Source organism: Pyrus communis, chromosome 15 (assembly GCF_041283825.1).
Source record: "Pyrus communis isolate YQ-2024b chromosome 15, ASM4128382v1, whole genome shotgun sequence".
Taxonomy (NCBI): domain Eukaryota; kingdom Viridiplantae; phylum Streptophyta; class Magnoliopsida; order Rosales; family Rosaceae; genus Pyrus; species Pyrus communis.
The window spans coordinates 35360635-35380650 of record NC_142579.1 but is presented as its reverse complement, the minus strand read 5'-3'; the positions used below and the strand labels follow the sequence as shown (position 1 = coordinate 35380650).

At 37.5% G+C, this 20016-nt stretch overlaps 3 protein-coding genes, 1 long non-coding RNA gene and 2 other non-coding genes across 6 annotated transcripts; 4 read left to right on the top strand and 2 right to left on the bottom strand.

The window, feature by feature from the left end:
• The first annotated feature begins 437 nt into the window (after nucleotides 1–437).
• On the top strand, nucleotides 438–2395 carry LOC137748372 (uncharacterized protein At2g34160). Its single transcript, XM_068488523.2, has 5 exons — nucleotides 438–719; nucleotides 888–936; nucleotides 1213–1275; nucleotides 1369–1433; nucleotides 2065–2395. Exons 1-5 carry the CDS (start codon nucleotides 591–593, stop codon nucleotides 2161–2163), a joined length of 405 nt encoding a protein of 134 aa, XP_068344624.2. The 5' UTR covers nucleotides 438–590; the 3' UTR covers nucleotides 2164–2395.
• A 391-nt stretch (nucleotides 2396–2786) lies between these two features.
• Nucleotides 2787–6235, bottom strand: LOC137748383 (adenine nucleotide transporter BT1, chloroplastic/mitochondrial). The gene is made up of 3 exons (XM_068488533.2): nucleotides 5098–6235; nucleotides 3930–4091; nucleotides 2787–3849 (listed from the first exon to the last, which is right to left on the bottom strand). Exons 1-3 carry the CDS (start codon nucleotides 5644–5646, stop codon nucleotides 3379–3381), a joined length of 1182 nt encoding a protein of 393 aa, XP_068344634.2. The 5' UTR covers nucleotides 5647–6235; the 3' UTR covers nucleotides 2787–3378.
• A 2633-nt stretch (nucleotides 6236–8868) lies between these two features.
• Nucleotides 8869–9174, top strand: LOC148690924 (signal recognition particle RNA). Its single transcript, XR_015957400.1, has one exon.
• Nucleotides 9175–10270: 1096 nt separating this feature from the next.
• LOC148690923 (signal recognition particle RNA) lies at nucleotides 10271–10587 on the top strand. Its single transcript, XR_015957401.1, has one exon.
• Nucleotides 10588–13054: 2467 nt separating this feature from the next.
• LOC137728949 (EG45-like domain containing protein) lies at nucleotides 13055–13947 on the top strand. Its single transcript, XM_068467765.2, has 2 exons — nucleotides 13055–13414; nucleotides 13661–13947. Exons 1-2 carry the CDS (start codon nucleotides 13285–13287, stop codon nucleotides 13945–13947), a joined length of 417 nt encoding a protein of 138 aa, XP_068323866.2. The 5' UTR covers nucleotides 13055–13284.
• Nucleotides 13948–16756: 2809 nt separating this feature from the next.
• Nucleotides 16757–17697, bottom strand: LOC148690922 (uncharacterized). The gene is made up of 3 exons (XR_015957206.1): nucleotides 17464–17697; nucleotides 17209–17350; nucleotides 16757–17102 (listed from the first exon to the last, which is right to left on the bottom strand). It is a non-coding gene; the product is annotated as an uncharacterized LOC148690922 (long non-coding RNA).
• Nucleotides 17698–20016: the final 2319 nt, after the last annotated feature.

Sequence of the window (20016 nt, the reverse complement as noted above, 5' to 3'; positions counted from 1 at the left end):
TATTCACAATCGCATGACTGATACTCTGATGAAGCACGGAGAAAAACTTGGGTAGTGCAACTTGACAAGCTAGATGACTAGCACTCCTCCGGCAAACGGATCCAAGTGCACTTGGGTACCAACTTTTAATGCGCGTGGACTCACCGTTTGTGAGTGATTTGATTAGCTGGTTGATTAAGTTGTTTTATTCAAGTTTTTCTCGATCATACCATATTACCACCACTACGGTAGCGAAGTACATCATGCTAAAACAGGGCCACATTTGTGAGAGCTAATGTGCTCCCTTATGTATCGAATTTGAATCTTCCTTTACGTAGTTTAGATTAGTACACTAAGTTGAACACCACCTGTAGAAGTAAAAATAATAAATTGGGAGGGCAAATATATCATTTCGGCAAGATGAGTTGTAAAACGGCGTATTGACTAGTAGAGCCAGTGGGACAGGACTGGAGCACTTCTTCAAACCCCCTCGAGCCTTCGGTAGTCCAGGGTTTATAGATTTCAGAGAGATTTCGGAGACACTGTGAGGAATTAGGGTTTTTCTTCTCCCTCTCTGCAGAGCCAAACAAGAAGAAGAAGAAGAAGAAGCAATGGAGGGTCTGGCAGAAGAAGTGAACAACTTGCAAATTACAGACGCATCATACAACAAGAACAATAAGAATCGCATCCAAGTCTCCAACACCAAAAAGCCCGTCTTCTTCTACGTCAACCTCGCCAAGGTAACAAAAACCCCTTTTCTCCTTGTTCATCTGTTTCGCTGTCGATTTTTTGGTGGCTGCAGACTTTTGTTGATTTCATCTTGTACTCATGTTTATTCTTAGTTACAGTAGTGTGTGTGTGTGTGTGTGTTTTGAGTGACTCAGTGGTTTTCAATTTGGTATTTGTAGAGGTACATGCAGCAGAACAACGAGGTGGAGCTCTCCGCTCTCGGGATGGGTACTGTTTCATTACCTTAGCCCTCGCTTTTTTTTCTTTTCGGTAATTCAGTTAGGTTATTATTGGGTTGTCGATGCTTTTATGTCTTCATTTTGATTATCGTCTCTCCTGTCACGAGTGCGCTTATGGATTAGAACTGTAATGCTGCCCAGGTATTGGCTTGTCCATAATCATTCCTCGACTGTGTCAAATCGTTCATTATATTTGTTGTTATTGAAGTGGAAACTTTGCATCTTTTGTGTACTAAGGATTCATAATTTGCTTGTATATCTACAGCTATTGCCACAGTGGTCACCATTGCTGAGATTCTGAAGAACAATGGATTGGCCGTTGAGAAGAGTACGGTTCTTGTGCCTTTCTGATAGTCCTTTTTTTGTGTAGTAATTGCTCCTCATATATATTTCAACTTGCTGTTGTATGCAACACATACAGGAATCAAGACTTCGACAATTAACATGAGGGAGGATGCAGGTGGGCGGCCAATTCAAAAGGCAAAGGTAAAATGCACCAAGGATAGTGGATTCTAGAAACATTGTTAGATGCTAGCAACTAAACTTATATGTGAACAAGGAAGATGGGCAAACATAATTTTGATGGTTTGAAAGAAAAGGAGCTCCATGTTAATAAAGTACTGCTTGTTCTCGTAAATGGGGCACCGTAGTTTTCATAGTTTGCTTGTTTCTGGAATTTAACCAACTACTGGCGTGTGCACGATGGTCTGTCCATTCTTCGGGGCATGGACATGGTATTGGAATATTAGATGCTTATGCGTATGAGGTGAGGACTTAGATGTCAGCTCCTTAGCTATCCGACTCTCTAGATAATTGATCTGATCAATTAATGGAATTGTCAGACCTTCAAAGCAAAGTGTTGGCTTAGTTCTTTCTGATCGTAAAATATGTTCTCTGCTCCTCCTTTTACATGTGAAGTGCTTGTTTAACCAGCGTTTGTTCTATAAGTTGTTTGTGAGTAATTTATGAGTTTAAGAGTTGGTTTAATCATTCTGCTCTATGATTTTCTCAGTTTCTAATTTGACCTTACAATGCATTACATTACTTGGATTTATTCATTTACTTCTCTAATTTTGTCTTGGAGGCTGATGGTATCATGTGATTCCTTGTTATTTAGATTGAAATACTGCTCGGAAAATCAGAGAAGTTCGACGAGATAATGGCTGCTGATGCTGCTGCTGCTGCCGAGGAAGGCATCGAGTATGAGCAGAGTTGAAACATATATCTGATGTCCGACTTTTGTTCTTAGATTTGTCTCTCTAGTGGTGTTTATTTAGCTGCGATAAAATTTCTTTTAGGAATTGTAGTAGAATACCGTTATTTCTGCTACCAGAAGATTCAAATTGTTCCTAGGTTCATTGTTTAAGCCGGCATTTGTGTTAGAATGTTGTGAATGTGAAATGCTCTTCTAGTAGACCAATGGCATTCCTTCTGCTCGACCTCTAGAATGCGTGTGAATCAGGTGTTTTTATTGCTTCTTTCTGCTGGTTGTTGGCACGTGAACCCTAAAGTGAAATTATTGGTTACCCCACACCGCTCTCATTGTTACCTGTTGTTGTCTCCCTTGTGTCTATTTCTAAAATGAGTCACGTGACGAGAGACGTATTTCTAAAATGAGTTACGTGACGAGAGATGTAAGGGAGATACAACTGTGATAGCCGCCGAGATTTCCCTCATTGTGGGGTCACCTTTGCATGTTCAACAAATTAGAAAGGTGAGTTAGACAGAGAACAAGTACAGGCCTATTGGAATTGGATGTGCAATTGTGTACCCTTATTAAGTAGTTGTGGGCAGCCAGCCTTCATAGAATCAGAGAGAAACAGAGAGAAACCAAAAGGATCAAAAGTTGAAGGTGTGCATTAACTAAGCAGTGTCCGAAGCAAAAGATTATTGTCCGGAACTATGCCACATGATATAATTAATTCGCATGTTACAATACAACTGAGGAGTTTATGCTTAAGACTATTCCCGTACCATGCAATAATTTCTTGTCACATACACCCAATTAGTAGTGGCTTTTCGGCAGTGTACGTCCACAATGGCGACACGAGCTGACATGCAAGGACAAGGATAGCCAAGGGAATTGCTGGTAAATTCTCCAAAGCAACAAATAAAGGGCACCCTACAACGAAATGCACGCGTACAATGTGTACACCCTTGGAGCCGCATGCAACATATCAAGCCACCAGTAATCTGCTTGCTCAGTTAAAATGCCATTTAAATTAATCCTCAAAAACATCAAGTCTAACCTCTTGAAAGACGAGGCTCCCCTCAACTCAGTTGCAAAATGTGAAGGAACGAAAAAAATAAGTATCCAGCAATCAAAAAAAAGAAAATGGGCTAGTAAACCTGTGTCGGAGATAAGTTATCCCGTGTCCTTACCACTGCCAGGACCGATATGTAATATTAATTTATTTCTCAGGAAAGTATTCTACTCTTCCTCTTTTTCCTCTACCAGTATCCGCTTGCATGCTTCGTAGCACATAAAAGAAATCCCTGCCGCAGGCACCAACTTCATGCAGCTCGGGCCTAGCCCAGTGTATAAACCCTCAACCCCCTTCTTCTCAAGTATACTGGTGAGGGCGTGAAGCACATTTCTATATTGGATTCCACTCACGGCTCCCGCCTGCATGTGCTTGCGTGCCACCTCGAGTGGGAATGTTGCAGTACTTGAAATAGCACCAGCTGCTGATCCAATTAAAAGGGTTTCAATGTTGCCGATCTTCTCCTGCTTGAAAAACTTGCGATAGGCTTTCCGTAATGTATCATAAGCATAGTAATTGGCGGCAGCATATGGAATTACTCCAATAAGACTAGGGGCAAGACCTCTGTAGAGCTCTGCCGGTCCCTCTTCTCGCGCTATTTTTAAGAATGCATCCAGAAGGCCATCATAAGCGTCTCTCTGCAAATATAATGACATCATTATGTGATTGCTACGGCCATACTTGAGACAGGCACACACTTCTGCTAATCCTTACATACCTGAATGGTTAGCCGCGTCTTAATTAACTCAAGAGGGTATGTGCAAATTGTTGAACTCACTCCAGCACAAGCACCTGCAATTAACGAGGCAGGAATTGGAAGTTTGGGCTGCTCTCCAGGTTTTGGTGACAGTTGCTTGTTAACCGTATCATAAGCAAACAGCTGAAATAAAAAAAAAAAAGATAACAGAAATTCAAATACAAAACCAATTAAACATGCAGAATTGAAATCTTTAAATCTTTGTAATGAAAATCATATTCATGCAGGGAAGTTCCAATTGATTTTCTCGCCAAATTTGAGTTACACACAATACAACAGCTATAGTACACTGAACAGGTGCCTTAACTCCTCTTTATATGTTTGTAGACACTAAACAAATGCTTTCTTGGCCACACAGAAAAACAGACTAGGCCAGTTGAAACAAGGTATATCAAAAGGAAGGTGCCTTCTGCACGAAGCAAGATGGGCCACCTCCTTTTAATATTATAGTGCCTCTCCTCAATGATCAAAGATGATATAACTAAAAAAGGGTACAAAATGGAGAACTGATTAGCACGTTAAATCAACAATTTGCCCCAGCATTTACCATTCTATAACTACTGAAGAGCACCATGCAACGAATTCAATTTCTCCAATTCACACAAGGTTCGTCCTTGAAGTTCTGCATAAAGTAGTTTACAATATCTTGCAGATCATTTGACTAGAATGAAAAGCACAAACACGTGCAACTAAAAGCTACATCATACCACATGATTGACGGTGAGAAAACAAAACTGAAAAAAGACCTGTGATCCCATAGAAAAAACATCTTGATATCTTGTGGAACCCAAAGACCAAGCTTTTCGGATTAAATCAGATATGTTCTCAATTATTAACTTCACAGGCTGCTCAACACGTATGGGACGCCGCCCTTGATATGTTCAGAGAAACTAAATGCCACATGAAAAAGTATGAAACTTGACTTGCTCCTAGTTTCAACAAACAAAGGGAAACCAGCAGAACCCATATTACATCAAAAAGAACTTGACACTAATACATTAATTACACCTAACACAGAACAAGTCAAATCGCTGACAAGATAAGCACACAACAGTAAATATGAAGCAAGTTGAAGATATCAGACATGTCATTCACCTAAAACAAGTTAATACGAAAGAATTCTTCCTACCTCTATCGCCTTGCTCGGTGCAACCCGAATCACATTGACTAGATTTCCCCTAAACAACCCCTTCCACCCATCAATCTTCATTATATCATTGAAGACGTCAGTAGTAGATCTCCCACAACTCCCAACCATCAAATGAGTCCTTATCGTCTCCAATGGTGCCACAGCCGTCCGTGAAATTGCCCCGGCTATTGCACCACTTATTAGCCTCCTCACTGAAGGGTTAGCAATCTTAACCTTCAATTTCAGACCGCCCTTCTTATTCTTCACCACCCCTTTCTCTTCCCCCACCCCAAAATTCTTAATCCCCTCCACATACTTCATGTACTGCTCGGCATACGGAAGCTTCACGGCCCCGCCATCACGGCGTGGATTGGGAGGGTCCGGCGAGACCCCGAAGCCCATCCCCACTTGGCTAACGCTTGCAAATAAGCCTCCGGGATGGTAACCCTCCTCTTCGGGACTCCATTGAAATCCCAAATTTCCCAAATTGCAAACAGAGAGAAACCCATCACTCTTGTCATCGAAAACTTGGAATTGCTTCCTCCCCATTGATCAAAACCTAATGTAAAACGCTTTCTCCTATGGTTTAGTGACAGACACTCGCATTATTTGCCACGGTTTCAAGCGGATTCACAGTGCTTGAGAGACAAAGATTCGACTTTTGGCAAATGGGTAATCGAATAATCCATTTTTATTAGATGACTGAGAGGAACAAACGGCAGATAATGGAAAAAAATTGGGGATACAGAATTTGGGTTTTGTTTTGATTCGGAAAAGGAGGCGATAAAAACGAAAGGGGGAGGCGGAGTGAGAGAGGAAGAGAAAAATAAGGGGAGAGAGAGAGAGAGAGAGAGAGGAGAGGTAGGTGGGAATTGGATTCTCTCTCTGCTTCTCTCACACAGAGTCGCAGCCCCCTCTCTCTATTTCTGTGTGGGGAATGGGAATGGTTTGGTGAGGTGGTGGCTCTTGAGGTGGGTGATGGGGAAGGGGAAACGGTAAAGGGAGTTAGGTTTTGCGTCCAGGTTCGTAAAGCTACTTCTCTCACTTGCGTAAGCAAAAGGTCGCGTTTGGGTCGCTCCAGGATTCACTCATATTTTTTCTTTTTGGTTTATTAAAAAGATAAATACTGAGCAAATTCAGTTAGATTAAAACTCTATCACTTCCTTTACCCAAAAAAAAAAACTTCATCACTTTACAATTCAACGTCAATCTATCTACAAATATTATAAAACATGTAAAAAATATGAGATATAAGAAGTGCTACTTGAAAAAGCTTCTAGCATATGCTTTTTCGAAAATTGAGTACAAATATTATCAAATTTTGTTAGAAAACCTGTTTTCCAAAAGAGCACTAAGGGCTGGTTTGATATTGTTATGCTTTGAAAAAAAAGTGTTTCTGCTCTACTGTGCGAATAAGCAGCTGTGAAATAAAGTAACAGAGTGTTTGGTAAACTTTTTTGTAAAAGTGTTTTTAAAAAATAAAAAAAAGTAGTATTATAGTGTTTGATAAACTTTTATGTAAAAGATGTGAAAAAAAACCGGTTTTTCAAAGTTGGGTTTTGCAGCTTCTTGTTTTTGGCTTTTTTTCACCCAAAATTGTCAAAAAAAAAAAAAAAAACTGAAGCTGAATGTTTACCAAACATAAAAACAGCTCCTAACTTTTTTTATACCAACTTTTTCAGAATCATCTCAGTACCAAATTAGACCTAAAAAGTGTTACTTGAAAAAGCTTCTAGCATGTGCTTTTTTTTTTCGAAAATCGAGTACTATAAACCACTTTTGATTTTTGAAGTTTTCGTAGATTTACACCTAAAATTGTTTCACTTTTTCAAAATTCACCATGACCTTTTATTTCAATCAAATGCCTCTATATACACCTTCATCAATTAGTTTCTCACTGTTCTATTACTCAATAATTTTTTTGTTGACGAATTATATCAGTCTTTTTTATAACAACTCATCTAAGTGCAGAATAATCACATTTTTACCCTATTAAGTGGTTTATTTGTTCTCCAAGTGATGTGGACAGGGACGAAGTCATAAATTTAACTAAGAGGGGGCACTTTAAAAATTTTGAGCTCCTTTTTTAGACAAATAAAGCTAGTTCTTTTACAAATGTTGAAAAAAATAATTTCCAAATGCCTAATTTTATTACTCTATTGTCTAAGTTTGTCTTTAATTGTTGACAATTAATATGATTAATTGAATAACCTACAAAGCGAAAAAAAGGGGAATGATTGATTGAATAATTGTAATGCAAAAAAAATGGGATGAGAGGGGGCATGTGTTCCCACTCGGCCTTACCTCCCTCCATCCATGTATGTGGAGGGAAAAATGAGTGAAATTATGAAAAATTTGATGATGGTATGGTAATTGGATATTTATAAGAGTTTAACGGGGATGATTGGCTAAAATAAAAGTCCAAGGTGAAAATGAACATGACTTACAAGTTTATGGTGTAAAGAGGCGAAAATGTCCAAGTTTATCAAGCATACACAGTCAAAATGTATTTTGGTCATTAGAAAGCGATTTCATCCTTACCAAAAGCAATCCCAAGTGATTTTAGTGTCCTATCCCTACCTAACAATTCTACCACCCCAATTCACCCCACATGAGAAGGACTTACATCCTCCAGATGATATCGTGGCATTCCAAATTAATCACATCACCACATATTTTCAAGTTTCAAACATAGTGTGACATGATTGGTTTGTAATATTGTTGCCGTAACTTCTTAGTTTGATGTAAGATCTTCCTCACTCACACACTTAACCGCACTTGACTATGAGTGTTGTGAATTGATTTCAGATGTACTTGGATTAAGATTTTCTCATATATAAAATTTTGAATCCGAATCTCCCCTTTTCGTTGCCAAACCAACATGTCATAAACCTACTTCTTGATGCCCGATGAACCAGTGGAACTAAACCGACATTGAATTGTTTGGTTCTCATCAGCTTGTTAACCAGAATATGTGATCACCCAATTTGAATCGAACTATTTGATAGTGATCCGTTTAGATGACGGATTGATTTTTGTTTTTGACATAATTAATTGAAGGAAAAAAGTGAGACACAGGTTAAGGGAATTAAGTAATAAAAAAAAAATTGACTATAATTATGAATTATACTAATTGTTATAGGGAAGTGTTATTGGCACTCCAAAAATCTCATTCTACACTCCAAATTTTCTATATAGGAAAGAAAAATACATTTGTAAGGAGTGTAGAATGAGATTTTTAGAGTGCTAATAACAATTCTCTTGCTATATCTGGTTTTTTTCAAAAACCTGCACAAACTTGGATGCAAAATCGGAATATTGACAAGCATTCTTAGAACACCAGGTAGCTTTAATGGTGATTTTTGCTACACTTTTTGAGCAATCTCATTTCTTTCAGCATACATCACTCATCACTTGAAACTTTACAAAACCTAAATTAAAAATAAAAATTGTGTTTGTGTGAAGGATATGACAAGAAAAGACTGAAACAATCAAAACAAGGTCGTTTTGAGTTGTTTACATGGGGAGTTTGATGGTGGGAGAGAGCTTCAAACTCTCGATTCAACCCTTTTTAATGTTTCTCCACAACAATGTATATCTTAACTCCATAAATTTATATTTAAAACTGCAATTTGATTTAAATATGGCCATAGTTTAGAGCTGCCAAATAGAGGAGCAAGTGAAGAGAGAACCAGAACTACAAGTTGTCCCACATCGGCTACAAACAGCTAAATACAAAGCTTTATATACCTTGAGCAAAGAACGCCAATCGCCGAGCTTACTAACGCAAGCTTATAACCCGAGTGGGGGCGTTAGGGTGTTTGAACGCTGGTCTGGTCTCAGCGGGTCGGTTCTGTACTGGCTCTATTCTGGCCCGCCCGTTCCAAGCTGAGAGTTGAGCCGTGTGGTCTGGGCGAAGGCTCGGGCTTCACGGTTCCTAAAGCAGAGGGCACTGCGTAAGGCTGGCTTCACAGAGCAACGATCACCACCCGCTCTTGGCAGTGGAAGGATAACAGGTCGGTGCCATCCGGATCCATCATGGCCCGCTGGACCACACCAATTTGAACCAACACTTTTTTATTTATACATTTTTGTTTTAATTCGAATGCTTTTGTGGCATATACAAAAAACGCCAAATCATCTGACTCATATGAACATCTGTGGTGCTGAGAGTTGGTGGTGCCGGCGACCCATTGCCGGAGCAGTGGTGGTGCAACAAAACTTGGAAAAAATGTTTGACTTACAGCGATCTTGTTGAATGGCGGGTTTTCGAGTCCGATAAGATACGCAAATCTCATCGTAACAAGTAGCAGAAGAGCTGGTGTTTTGGGTGGAGCAGGAGAGCTGGAATCGTAAGCAGCCAAGCGTTGTGTCAGTGCTTTAAACAAAAGAGAAGGAAAAACACAGCAAGCACTCCTCCTTTGATCATCTTTGCTAAATTAGATGAAATATAAGTGGAGTTGCATGGTGAATGCACCCCCCAACACACCATCGTGACATTCTATACTGATAACACGACACCACATGTTTGATGTTTGTCTTTTGGACAGCGTACCATGATTGGTTTGGGCACTGCCACCTTTTGTTCATATTTGAAAATTTAGGATCCGAATCTCAGCTTTCGTTTCTAAACGAATACGTCATGGCTTTGTTTTTGGATGTTCGAAGAACCAGAGAACCAAACCGCAGCAGTTGCATTTTTCTCTCCAACTTGTTTTCCTTGTCGTTTCTATCATCTAGAATGCCAGGTAGTTCTAATGGTGTTTTCTTTTTCTTAACTGACTAATCTTATTATTTTTAGGTTCTTGCTGGAACTTTAATCCATATACATCACTGATCACTTGAAATTTCATCCTTAAATGAAAAGAAATGGAAAGATAATTGTGTGAGAATATGCAGAACCTAAACTTTAGGAACACCACCTGTTTTTTTTGAGTTGTTTTTTTTGGGAGTTTTTATTGTCGATTCATCCTTTTTTTAATGTTTGTCCACAACAATGTAAATATCAACTCCCGAAGTTGTGCGATTGAGAAATACAATTTCATTAAATGTGGCCAAAATTTTGAGTTGCCAAAGTACAAGTTAAGAGAGAAGAACAACTACAACTTGTCCCACATCGACAATCAGCAGCTATAAACAACGCTTTATATATCATACACAAGCCGCACATTCCTTTAGGCTTGGCAACGCAAGCTTGTAGCCCGAGTGGGGGTATTAAGGTGTTGGGACGCTGGTTCTGTCCCAAGCTGGTCGGGTCCGTTGTCGCTCATTTCTGGCCCTGGCCTGCCTATTCCAAGCTGGGAGTTGGGCCGTAGAGAGCTCGGGCGAAGGCCCGGGCTTCCGGGTTTCTAGAATGGAGGGCACCGTGTAAGGCTGGCTTCACAGGTCAACGATGATCTCTCGTTATTGGCGGTGGAAGGATAACGGATCGGTGCCACTCTGATAGTCCCCAATTGAACCAACTCGTACTTTTATGCTATTTTCAACTTCTAGTTATTTTTAATTCTTTTAGGGTCTCCGAGTGGCCCAATATTTTATAACGGGTTTTTTATTTATTCTTTTAACAAATGATATTATCTACATTAAATGAGTTATGCTAAACTTCACAATGATCTAGCAATACTATGGTTAAAATTCGCCTACCATGATAATCGAATTTCTGGCCCTGGCCTGCCTATTCCAAGCTGGGAGTTGGGCCGTAGAGAGCTTGGGCGAAGGCCCGGGCTTCCGGGTTTCTAGAATGGAGGGCACCGTGTAAGGCTGGCTTCACAGGTCAACGATGATCTCTCGTTATTGGCGGTGGAAGGATAACGGATCGGTGCCACTCTGATAGTCCCCAATTGAACCAACTCGTACTTTTATGCTATTTCCAACTTCTAGTTATTTTTAATTCTTTTAGGGTCTCCGAGTGGCCCAATATTTTATAACGGGTTTTTTATTTATTCTTTTAACAAATGATATTATCTACATTAAATGAGTTATGCTAAACTTCACAATGATCTAGCAATACTATGGTTAAAATTCGCCTACGATGATAATCAAATATAAGAGAGATCTCACTTATAAAGTGAAGACATGCCACTAAACTGTAGTATTAAGTGATAATGTTTTTTTTTCCTTTTCAAATGAAGGATTTCGAAATTTGAGTGCAACGATGACCTCCCGCTCTTGACGGTGGAAGGATAACGAGTCGGTGCCACTCGGATCCATCATGGCCCGCCAGACAGTCCCAATTGAACCAACACGTTTTTTAATGCTATATCCAACTTCTAGTTATTTTTAATTCTTTTAGGGTCTCTGAGTGGCCCAATATTTTATAATAGGCTTTTTTATTTAATTTTTTAACAAATGATATTATTTATATTAAAGGGGTTATACTAAGTCTCATAATGGTCTAGCAATAATACGGTTAAAATTCGCCTATGACGATAATCGAACATAAGAGAGATCTCACTTACAAAATGAAGACATACCACTAAATTGTAGTACTAAGTAACAATGTGTTTTTTTTTTTTTTTCAAAATGAAGGATTTCGAAATTTGAGTGCATAGTGGTATGCATATGTGGTTAAAAATAAGAAAATTTAATTATAAACTTTGTAACTTACACGCTAAAAACGGATTAAGAATATTCTTAGAGACTTTGTTCCGGCTTAAGTGGCCTGGCACAATTTCAATTTCGTCCAATGGTAGCGCGGAATTTGTATCAAAGATTACCATTTATCTTATTTTTGTTTGACGGAAAAACTTAAAACATATTGTCTTGTGTTGGCTTGCAGACTTGAATTCAATCTTTCGTGCATCAACTATTTGACGAAAATGTAGATGAATACGAATTTATAGGGTACATTCTATATTTTGACAAAGCGATAATTTAAACTACTCTAATCTATGAAGGAATTAGGTTAGTGTACTATGTCATATATGATAACGTCTATACCAAGTTGTTCCAAACTTTGGACATTGAAATCCCTTGCTTTTATGTGCACAATGAGGAAGGGAGGCCTGGAGAAAACAGTAGGATTGGAAACGCAAACTTGATCTGGAAACCAAAAGAGATTGCTGCAATCTTTCATATGAGGGTGAGGATCTCCAAAGCATAATTGTATTAGTAGCTCCGGAAATCACTAAAGGATAGATTTTAATCAAATAGTCAAAAGTTGTATAACTACTACTTTTGAATTTGTTGAATTCCAACCTGACTAAACTGTCGGGACTAGATAACAGATGTTGGTTAGATCAGTTAGTTAAGCCAGTGTGCTCACTGCACTCAAGTTCAAATTCTTTTTCTCGTAAATTAGAGTTGTTTAAAATATCGTTCTGTTAATTAAAAAAGAAAGTTTGACAGTATGCCGTAATTAGCAGGTTTGGTCACTTCATTCCTAAGCAATTCTTAATGAACTTTATTCTATCATGTTCATACAGTGCCTAGTCAACCAAGGACCAAAGGTTTGGTTTGGATTTTCTCTTCTATATACATGAAGTAAAAAAAAAAAAACAAAATCAACTAGTTCTTAGCCTAAGGTACATTGATCCCTTTTGAACGTTGAAAGAAATCTCAAGTTCAAATTTTCTATTGATGAAAAAAGGGTACCAAAATAGTTCACAATTAAATGATTTACAAAGAAATTTGCGTTCACACACAGGACTGGTTGTTGGTACATTTCAGACTATCACCTCTACCAATTAATAGTCGGCATTTGCAAAAGCAAATTTGAATTAGTAGTGTGCTTCTCACACGTTTTTTTTTTTTTTTTTTTCCTTTTAAAAAGCAGCACACATTACTTTCATGTTTTGTCCAAAAAAACTATACTTTCATGTGATTTTTTTTACTTTATGTCATGAGACTTCGTACCTAGCTCATACTTTCCGAGGTAGTCAATAACCTTTTCTGAACCCCACGACAGCTTTAAAAAGCTGAGAGGAATAAGGACTCACATGCACCCCCTCGGGATGCCAATGACATTTTTGACATCCCGAGAGATGCATGCAAGTATCTTTACTCTAGAAGATATTGAACTCTTTCTGTTTGACTTGATTTTTCAACCTGCGAATGATTCTTACTCCTTCGCAGAACATTTTTTTAGCAGTTGAACATTTTGAAATCTAGAGAGAGAGAGAGAGAGAGAGAGAGAGAGAGAGGAGCTCCAATGCCTTTATATATAGCCATGCCCCAAAACGAACGTATATGTTTTCTAACTTAGTTGTGAACATGAGGCTCTTAGTCATGTTAATAGTGTTAAGCTTATTCTGCAGAGACGTAAGGCTAGTCTCTGGTGATATCGGCACTGCAACTTCCTATGGTCCTCCTTACATACGTGAGCAAACAACATATTAATCTCAACGCAATAAAGATAAAGATATCCAATATGTTATGTCGTCAGAGATTGTGAATTAGAACTACATACACATTCATTTATGATTTTGATTTACAGTTTGACAACATAACATGTCTAATACTTTGCTAAAAACATATATAGTTTAGGTTATATATGCTCTATTTCTTAACTGGTCTATTATGAATGACAATTCATTTTCTTAATGCCATTGTAATTGTTGTGCAGCTACAAAGTGCTTTGGGAGTAGGCAAGACCAGTTCCCTCCGGGGAACCTGTTTGTGGCGGTGAGTGAAGGATTGTGGGACAATGGTGCTGCGTGTGGAAGGCGATATAGACTGAGGTGCCTGAGTGGACGTAATAAACCCTGCAAGGGTGGTGCTACGGTGGACGTGAAGGTGGTTGATCTTTGCAACAAATCACCTTGCCCTTCTACCGTAGCAATGTCAACTGATGCTTTTGCAGCGATCTCACACTCTCCTTCTACACGAATCAACGCCGAATATGTCCAGTAAATATCTCTACAAATTTTACACACTCTTATAGTTCTACTATCATTTTCCTTATATCTATACACACACACAAACACACACACACACACTAATATATATGTCGATGGTTTGATCTTCAGGATATGAAATCAGCTGAACCAGATATATGATGACCACGTACAGCTGAGGATATTTTCCATTATACTGGCTTTGTAGTTCATGTTGAACTCAATTTTATAATGATAAGAGAAACATTGTAATATTTATTTGATACTACATTTTCTTAGTTTGTCCATTAGTCTTCAATAAAATGATATGCAGAGTTTTTTTTTTATCATACATCCACATCCCAATTAAAACAAAAATAACATTACTTATGTCACATTTACTAATCATAATGGAAACCACGCTCCCGATTTGTTTTTGTTCTATGCTTATAAAGGAAAATGATATCAACACTTTTCGTACATATCCTTTTTTTTTTTTTTTCTCTTGGAGATGAGACTAGACTACACTCGAAGATGCAAAATCTAATACACGACATAGCCACAGATACTAGTAATACACCACATAATTAATGGAGATTGCTCTCTAGATCATCCAATTAATTTTGAATTGGATGATCTAGTTCTGTTCTACTCAATTATTTTGTAGCCCTTAAATGTGTTTCATTTAGCACCTAATCAACCATACTTATCCATCGTGCCCATGATAGTCACTATGCAGTATATTGACTTCCTTTCTTACATACAAGGGAGATGTCACGGTAATAATATTTCAAGTCAATTATGCATTATTATGTGTTATAACTTTTTATATAAACAGTGTATGATTACTTAAGATACATCCAAAGTAACATCCCTTGGAAGAAAGAAAGGAAAAGATTTGGCTAGTAGCTAAAGGCTCTACTTGCATCCCCTGTCGTATCTGTGTAAACAGTTCGTTGCTTGTTTCTGGATTGATTTGTTTTCTCCACTTTGAGCCATGAGTGGGATGTATCTATTTTAGCCACATGCACCTTATCGAAATGGAACCTCCACTGAGTCAAAAGATAAAACAGTGGTCCTAAACAAAACGGAATGTGCATGGTTTTGTAGGCTTGTAGCCCTTTTTCAACAAGCCAGGCGTTTTATTAGTACTTAACAACTGTATCATAATTGATGAGTGGGGTGGTGTATTATCATGTCCACTACTGCAACTAAGAACTATCTGATCAATTTTACACATAGTTTTTGACATCTCTTCTTCTGGTATATGGCCACTAATTAATCAACTTTTGGATGCATGCTACTTTTTCACGAATGCTTGAATTAATTATGTAATTTCACAAGTCTCGGTCCTCTTACTAAATGTATTCGATAATACACAAAATTTTCTTTCACACGATCCCAACTTCCAAATATTCCTCATCATGCTCGTGTTGAGTCGGGCCAACTCAATGGTTGTACTTAAGATAGAAAGTAAAACCCTTGTTTCCAATATCATCCAAGGAAGGAACCCCTATTCACTACAAGAATCAAGCAGTTTTAACCATAATTTAAATAAACATGACTTTTAAGGTGAGTTGTGCTCATGCTTAGGCTCGACCCTTAAAAATCAAGTAGTTTTATGACACCCTGACTTTAGGCTCATCGATATTGCGTCGGGTCGGGTCAAACTAAACTGTTGTATATGAGATAGATAGTTGTGCCTCTTTAAATAAATTGTTTATTGTGTTCGTATTCTTTTATCCATGTATAATAGTATGATTTGATTTGGTTAGTAGTTATAATGAATTGGTATTCTTCATTGTCACTTCGTTTGAATGGCATATTCCTTTAGGAGTTATTCCTACTTGAAAAATACAATAGCAAATGTTCTTCCTTGACCTTGTAATTTTGATATTGATCCCTAAGGGAAGAAGGATTATTCTATCAAAAGGAATGGGAAGTTTGAGCTAGACCGCACAATAGGTTACTACTAAGTATTGAACTCAACACATATAATACCTTATCGTTATTTGTGTGATTGTGTTAGTCAAATATGAAACTTTTCTTTATCAGTAAAAAAAAATAACATAAAACTGTAGTACTATTTGATAATGTCTATTCCTTATTTAGCCGTCAAACAATTATTATAACCGATTAAAGGCTTGAGATTAACTTAAAGTCATCAGAGTCAGAGAATCATGATTTCACCAATTGAAAAGATACAAAATGTGTTTATCGACTTCAGAGTAAGTTGCATGGTAGTTATCTCGCGAGGATAAGAATCCAAAACAATAATTTATTTATTTTATTATTTTCTTATAGACTGCGAGGTCAAAGAGTCAAAGATGATACCAACTGAAAGAGTGACAACCAAAATATCTTTTTCGCATCTACTACATGTACACCTCATTCCTCATGCAAGCAAAACCAAGGGATTCTGATCAATTTCCCTTCTGCCTTGGTTTCTTGTGCCAGAGTTTTCAACGAATTTGTATTCACAAAATAGCGTGCATGTCAGAGACTAACAAATATTTTAAAATTAGTGACAACATAATTTTTACAAAGACAATATATATTTTGACACTAATTTACGAAAAAGAGAATTCAAATTTAGTTGTAATGAATTTGTTAAAAAAAAAAAAAAAAAAACTTAGTTGCAATGAATTCGTTAAAAAAAACTTAGTAGCAAGGAATTATTTCCACAAGCTATGTCCTTGTGTTCGCTAGTTTGTTTTGTTGAAGATTTGTAACTTTTTTTTTGTTGAAACTATATTGTTATTCTTATTCCAAAAATGTCATTTACACTGCACCATTCACGTAGAAATCCGTCGCCGTGCTTAAAATTGCAGATAAGAAATAAAGAATGAAGAACCAACGTTTTTTGATATATAGTGTCAACTGTTGAGTAATGGCAAATTCAGACTCCGTAGGATTTCCCTTTTCTTTTTTTTTTTTTCTTTTTTTTTTTTCCTGTAGGCCTGGCTTCGTATTAGTTCATACCGTAACGAGATAAAAATGAATGAAAAATCATAAAATGTACAGGAAGAAGCAACATTGATACAACAATTCTGCGGCTTAGTATGACGACTGCTACTGTATGTTCCGTGAAGATATACTTTCAAATTCTCTGCGTTGTTTCTGGAAATAAGGATGAGGACTATGGACTCCCTCTAGATATACCGGTGTCTGCATTTCAATCAAGCGCAACACCTACACAGATAATTCATCCTCAGTGCACAGGAAGACCAAACCTTTACGAGTGGAAGAGAGAAAGCAATCGGAAACAAGTGTACTAGAGAAACAGGACACCACTTACTGCTGGACGGAAAGCAAACATCTCTTCTTGACCAGATAGCCGGGATATTATACGGGTTGGGGCACCTCCAGAACTCACATTACCTTCTGCTACAACATCGCGGCGAAGTTTTGAACCTTCCTTCTCTGTTTTAAACTGGAAACTAAAAGCAACAATTATACATGCTCTCAATATCATATGTTTAAGAATTAGACCGAAATGTTACCAGCCATAACATTACCGGACAAATAACCTTTAACAAAAGTGAACACTCACCTCTCCAAATCAAAAAGAGCACCCTCTTCGGTTCATTGAAATAATTCATCAATGGAAGATGCTGCCGAAAAAAATAGACGACAATGCAGCTGTGTTTCTCCTTCTACTCACTATCATACAAACGTTCTGCTCCATTATCTCTATTACTTGATCAATCAGCAGTAAGTGTCTCCTCTCAGTCTAGTCGTTTATCTTTTTGATCAACTCTCTCTGTATAGTCTTTCAGAGAGCAATCTGTATTGAGAGACTGAGTAATGTTTGTAAGTACATGCATACGTGCGTTGGTGAGTAAGATCCCTGTAATTTTTCTATGAAAGTGTGTATTGTAAGAGTGATTGAACATTGAAGTAGTGAATTGAGTGCTTCTTCTGTTGGTTTCCTATTTTTTTGTACTTGATTATCTCATACTCCCTTTCCCTAACCTTGTGTTTCGACGAGGAATTCTTGACGTTGCATAGTTGAACTCATTAAAGCCCCATTCTCATCATCGAGGTCGATAAAAGAAATCAGCGAAGCACAAACAGATAGAACTTTGAAGATGAACTTATTTCCATTCAATAGTCAGGAACTATCAACGGCACTGAGCTGGAACAACCTGTTCTTCCTGAATATCTTGAGTCCTAAGGAACTTCATCTCCGTTTCTAAGGGCATGTTTGGTATTGTATTTAGAAACTTGGACTTGCAAATTTTGATTTGTTCAAAGAACATAGTTCTAACTACAATTCATAAGACTCAAAAATTCATTTCGTATGAGAACTTGAAACTTATTTTTATTGATCACTATCAAATAGTCTAAGACAAAAAATGCAGGCTGGGAGGCAACTGTGAATCTTCAAAGCTTGAGAAGAAAAAAAAAAAAAAAAACTCAGATTGCCGAACAGCTCAAGTGCCCACTATGCGCACCACCATATCATGACTATAGCAGCAACGATGGAGTCCAATAGCAGCGAAATTGAACTAATCTCGGGTTGAAGGGCGCTCGTGGCAGATATCGTCCTCTGAAATTTGTTTGAGAGAAAAGGCCGACGAATGGTTCTCATCTAAAAACTATAAATTCTCACATTTTCTGTTTTCAGCAAGTAAAACTTTTTCTTCAGTTAGTTTTTAGTTTTCTTCTTGAGAAAAATATACCAAACAAGAATTCTTCATGATTCTTCATGACCTTTCACATGAACATCAGGATATGGTTCTAGCAAGAAGATTATGAGATGGGAAGGGAGGTGAAGCCGGTCATTGCTTTTGACCTCCGGACGCATGGTGGCGTGGGACCGAAAGTGAGGTAAAACTAGTACCAAAATGCTACTTAACATTAGAGGTGGGCACAGTTCAGTTCGGTGCGGTTTTGAAGTCAAAACCAAAATGAAATCAATCGTTTGCTTCGATTCGGTGTGTTTTCAAAAGTTTTCAATTCGATTTTTAAGAAAATATATACAATTTTAAATTTACACATATGTATGTGATGAGTCCATATTATACTATATATTTACCCTGATCTTAGTATTAATTTATTGGTTATTTTGGTAGAATTTTGATACTTTGTTATATATTTTTAATATAGGATATTCGACTTCCTCTGAAGCAAAAAGTGATCAAATGGATGAATTTTGGAATGATTCCAATTGGAAGATGTTCCTGTGCCCTTTCGAGATGATTGTATCAAAATTTCATATTTTTCTACCAAGCTGTTTGACCGTGATGATGAAATTAAGGCTTAGCGTGCAGCTTTCCCAGATTGATGTTTCTGGACGTTTTGGATATTTTGGAGGTCAAGATGGCATATTTTGAGGAAGATTCCTTCTGAGAATTTGTAGGGGACGTCTTTAGCTTTAAAAATAGATATTTTGGGACTAAATCGGAGTTAATTTGGTTGGTCAAAAGTATGATTGTTTGAGAACTCCAAATTCTAGTTCAATTAGGAAACCTTTTATTTTCTGTTTTATCATTTAATTATGTTTCCTAGTTTTCTTCTAAGACATTTTCAAGGTAGGATTTTATTTTCTAGTAGTATAAATAAGGCTTATTAGCCATTAGGGTTCTCTGTGCAACATTGGGGGGAGAACGCAATACTTTGGCTTTAGAGAGCCTTGACAATTCAAGTTTATTTTCAACGTGTTTTCTATCCATGTTCTTAATAATATTTTGTTTTATGGTTGTTAGTAACTAGTTTCGTTTGTTAGGGCGAGGCCACGAGCCTTAGCAAGAATATGTAGTTTCTTTTCAATTTACTTATGATATTATGCATGCAAGTTTTGAATTATTAATCACTGTGTTTTAAACTATCTATTTGTCTTAGTGATTCGCGACCATTAGGATATTTAGAAAAGTAATTTGATGCAATTTTGGCGGAGGGCTGTCCCTAAAATTGGCGCTGGCTTCTTGTGGTTAATATGTGTAACTACTTAGGATGGACGACACGTCTTAGGAGTTATATGGTTTTTCAAAAGGTTTTCACAAAACTTAATGAGCCTTGCATGTTCACGTTCGATCTAGAAGCCACGGACGGGTTGCATGTTAGATATACGTTCTATGTTGGAGGTTCTAAGTAAGGCATA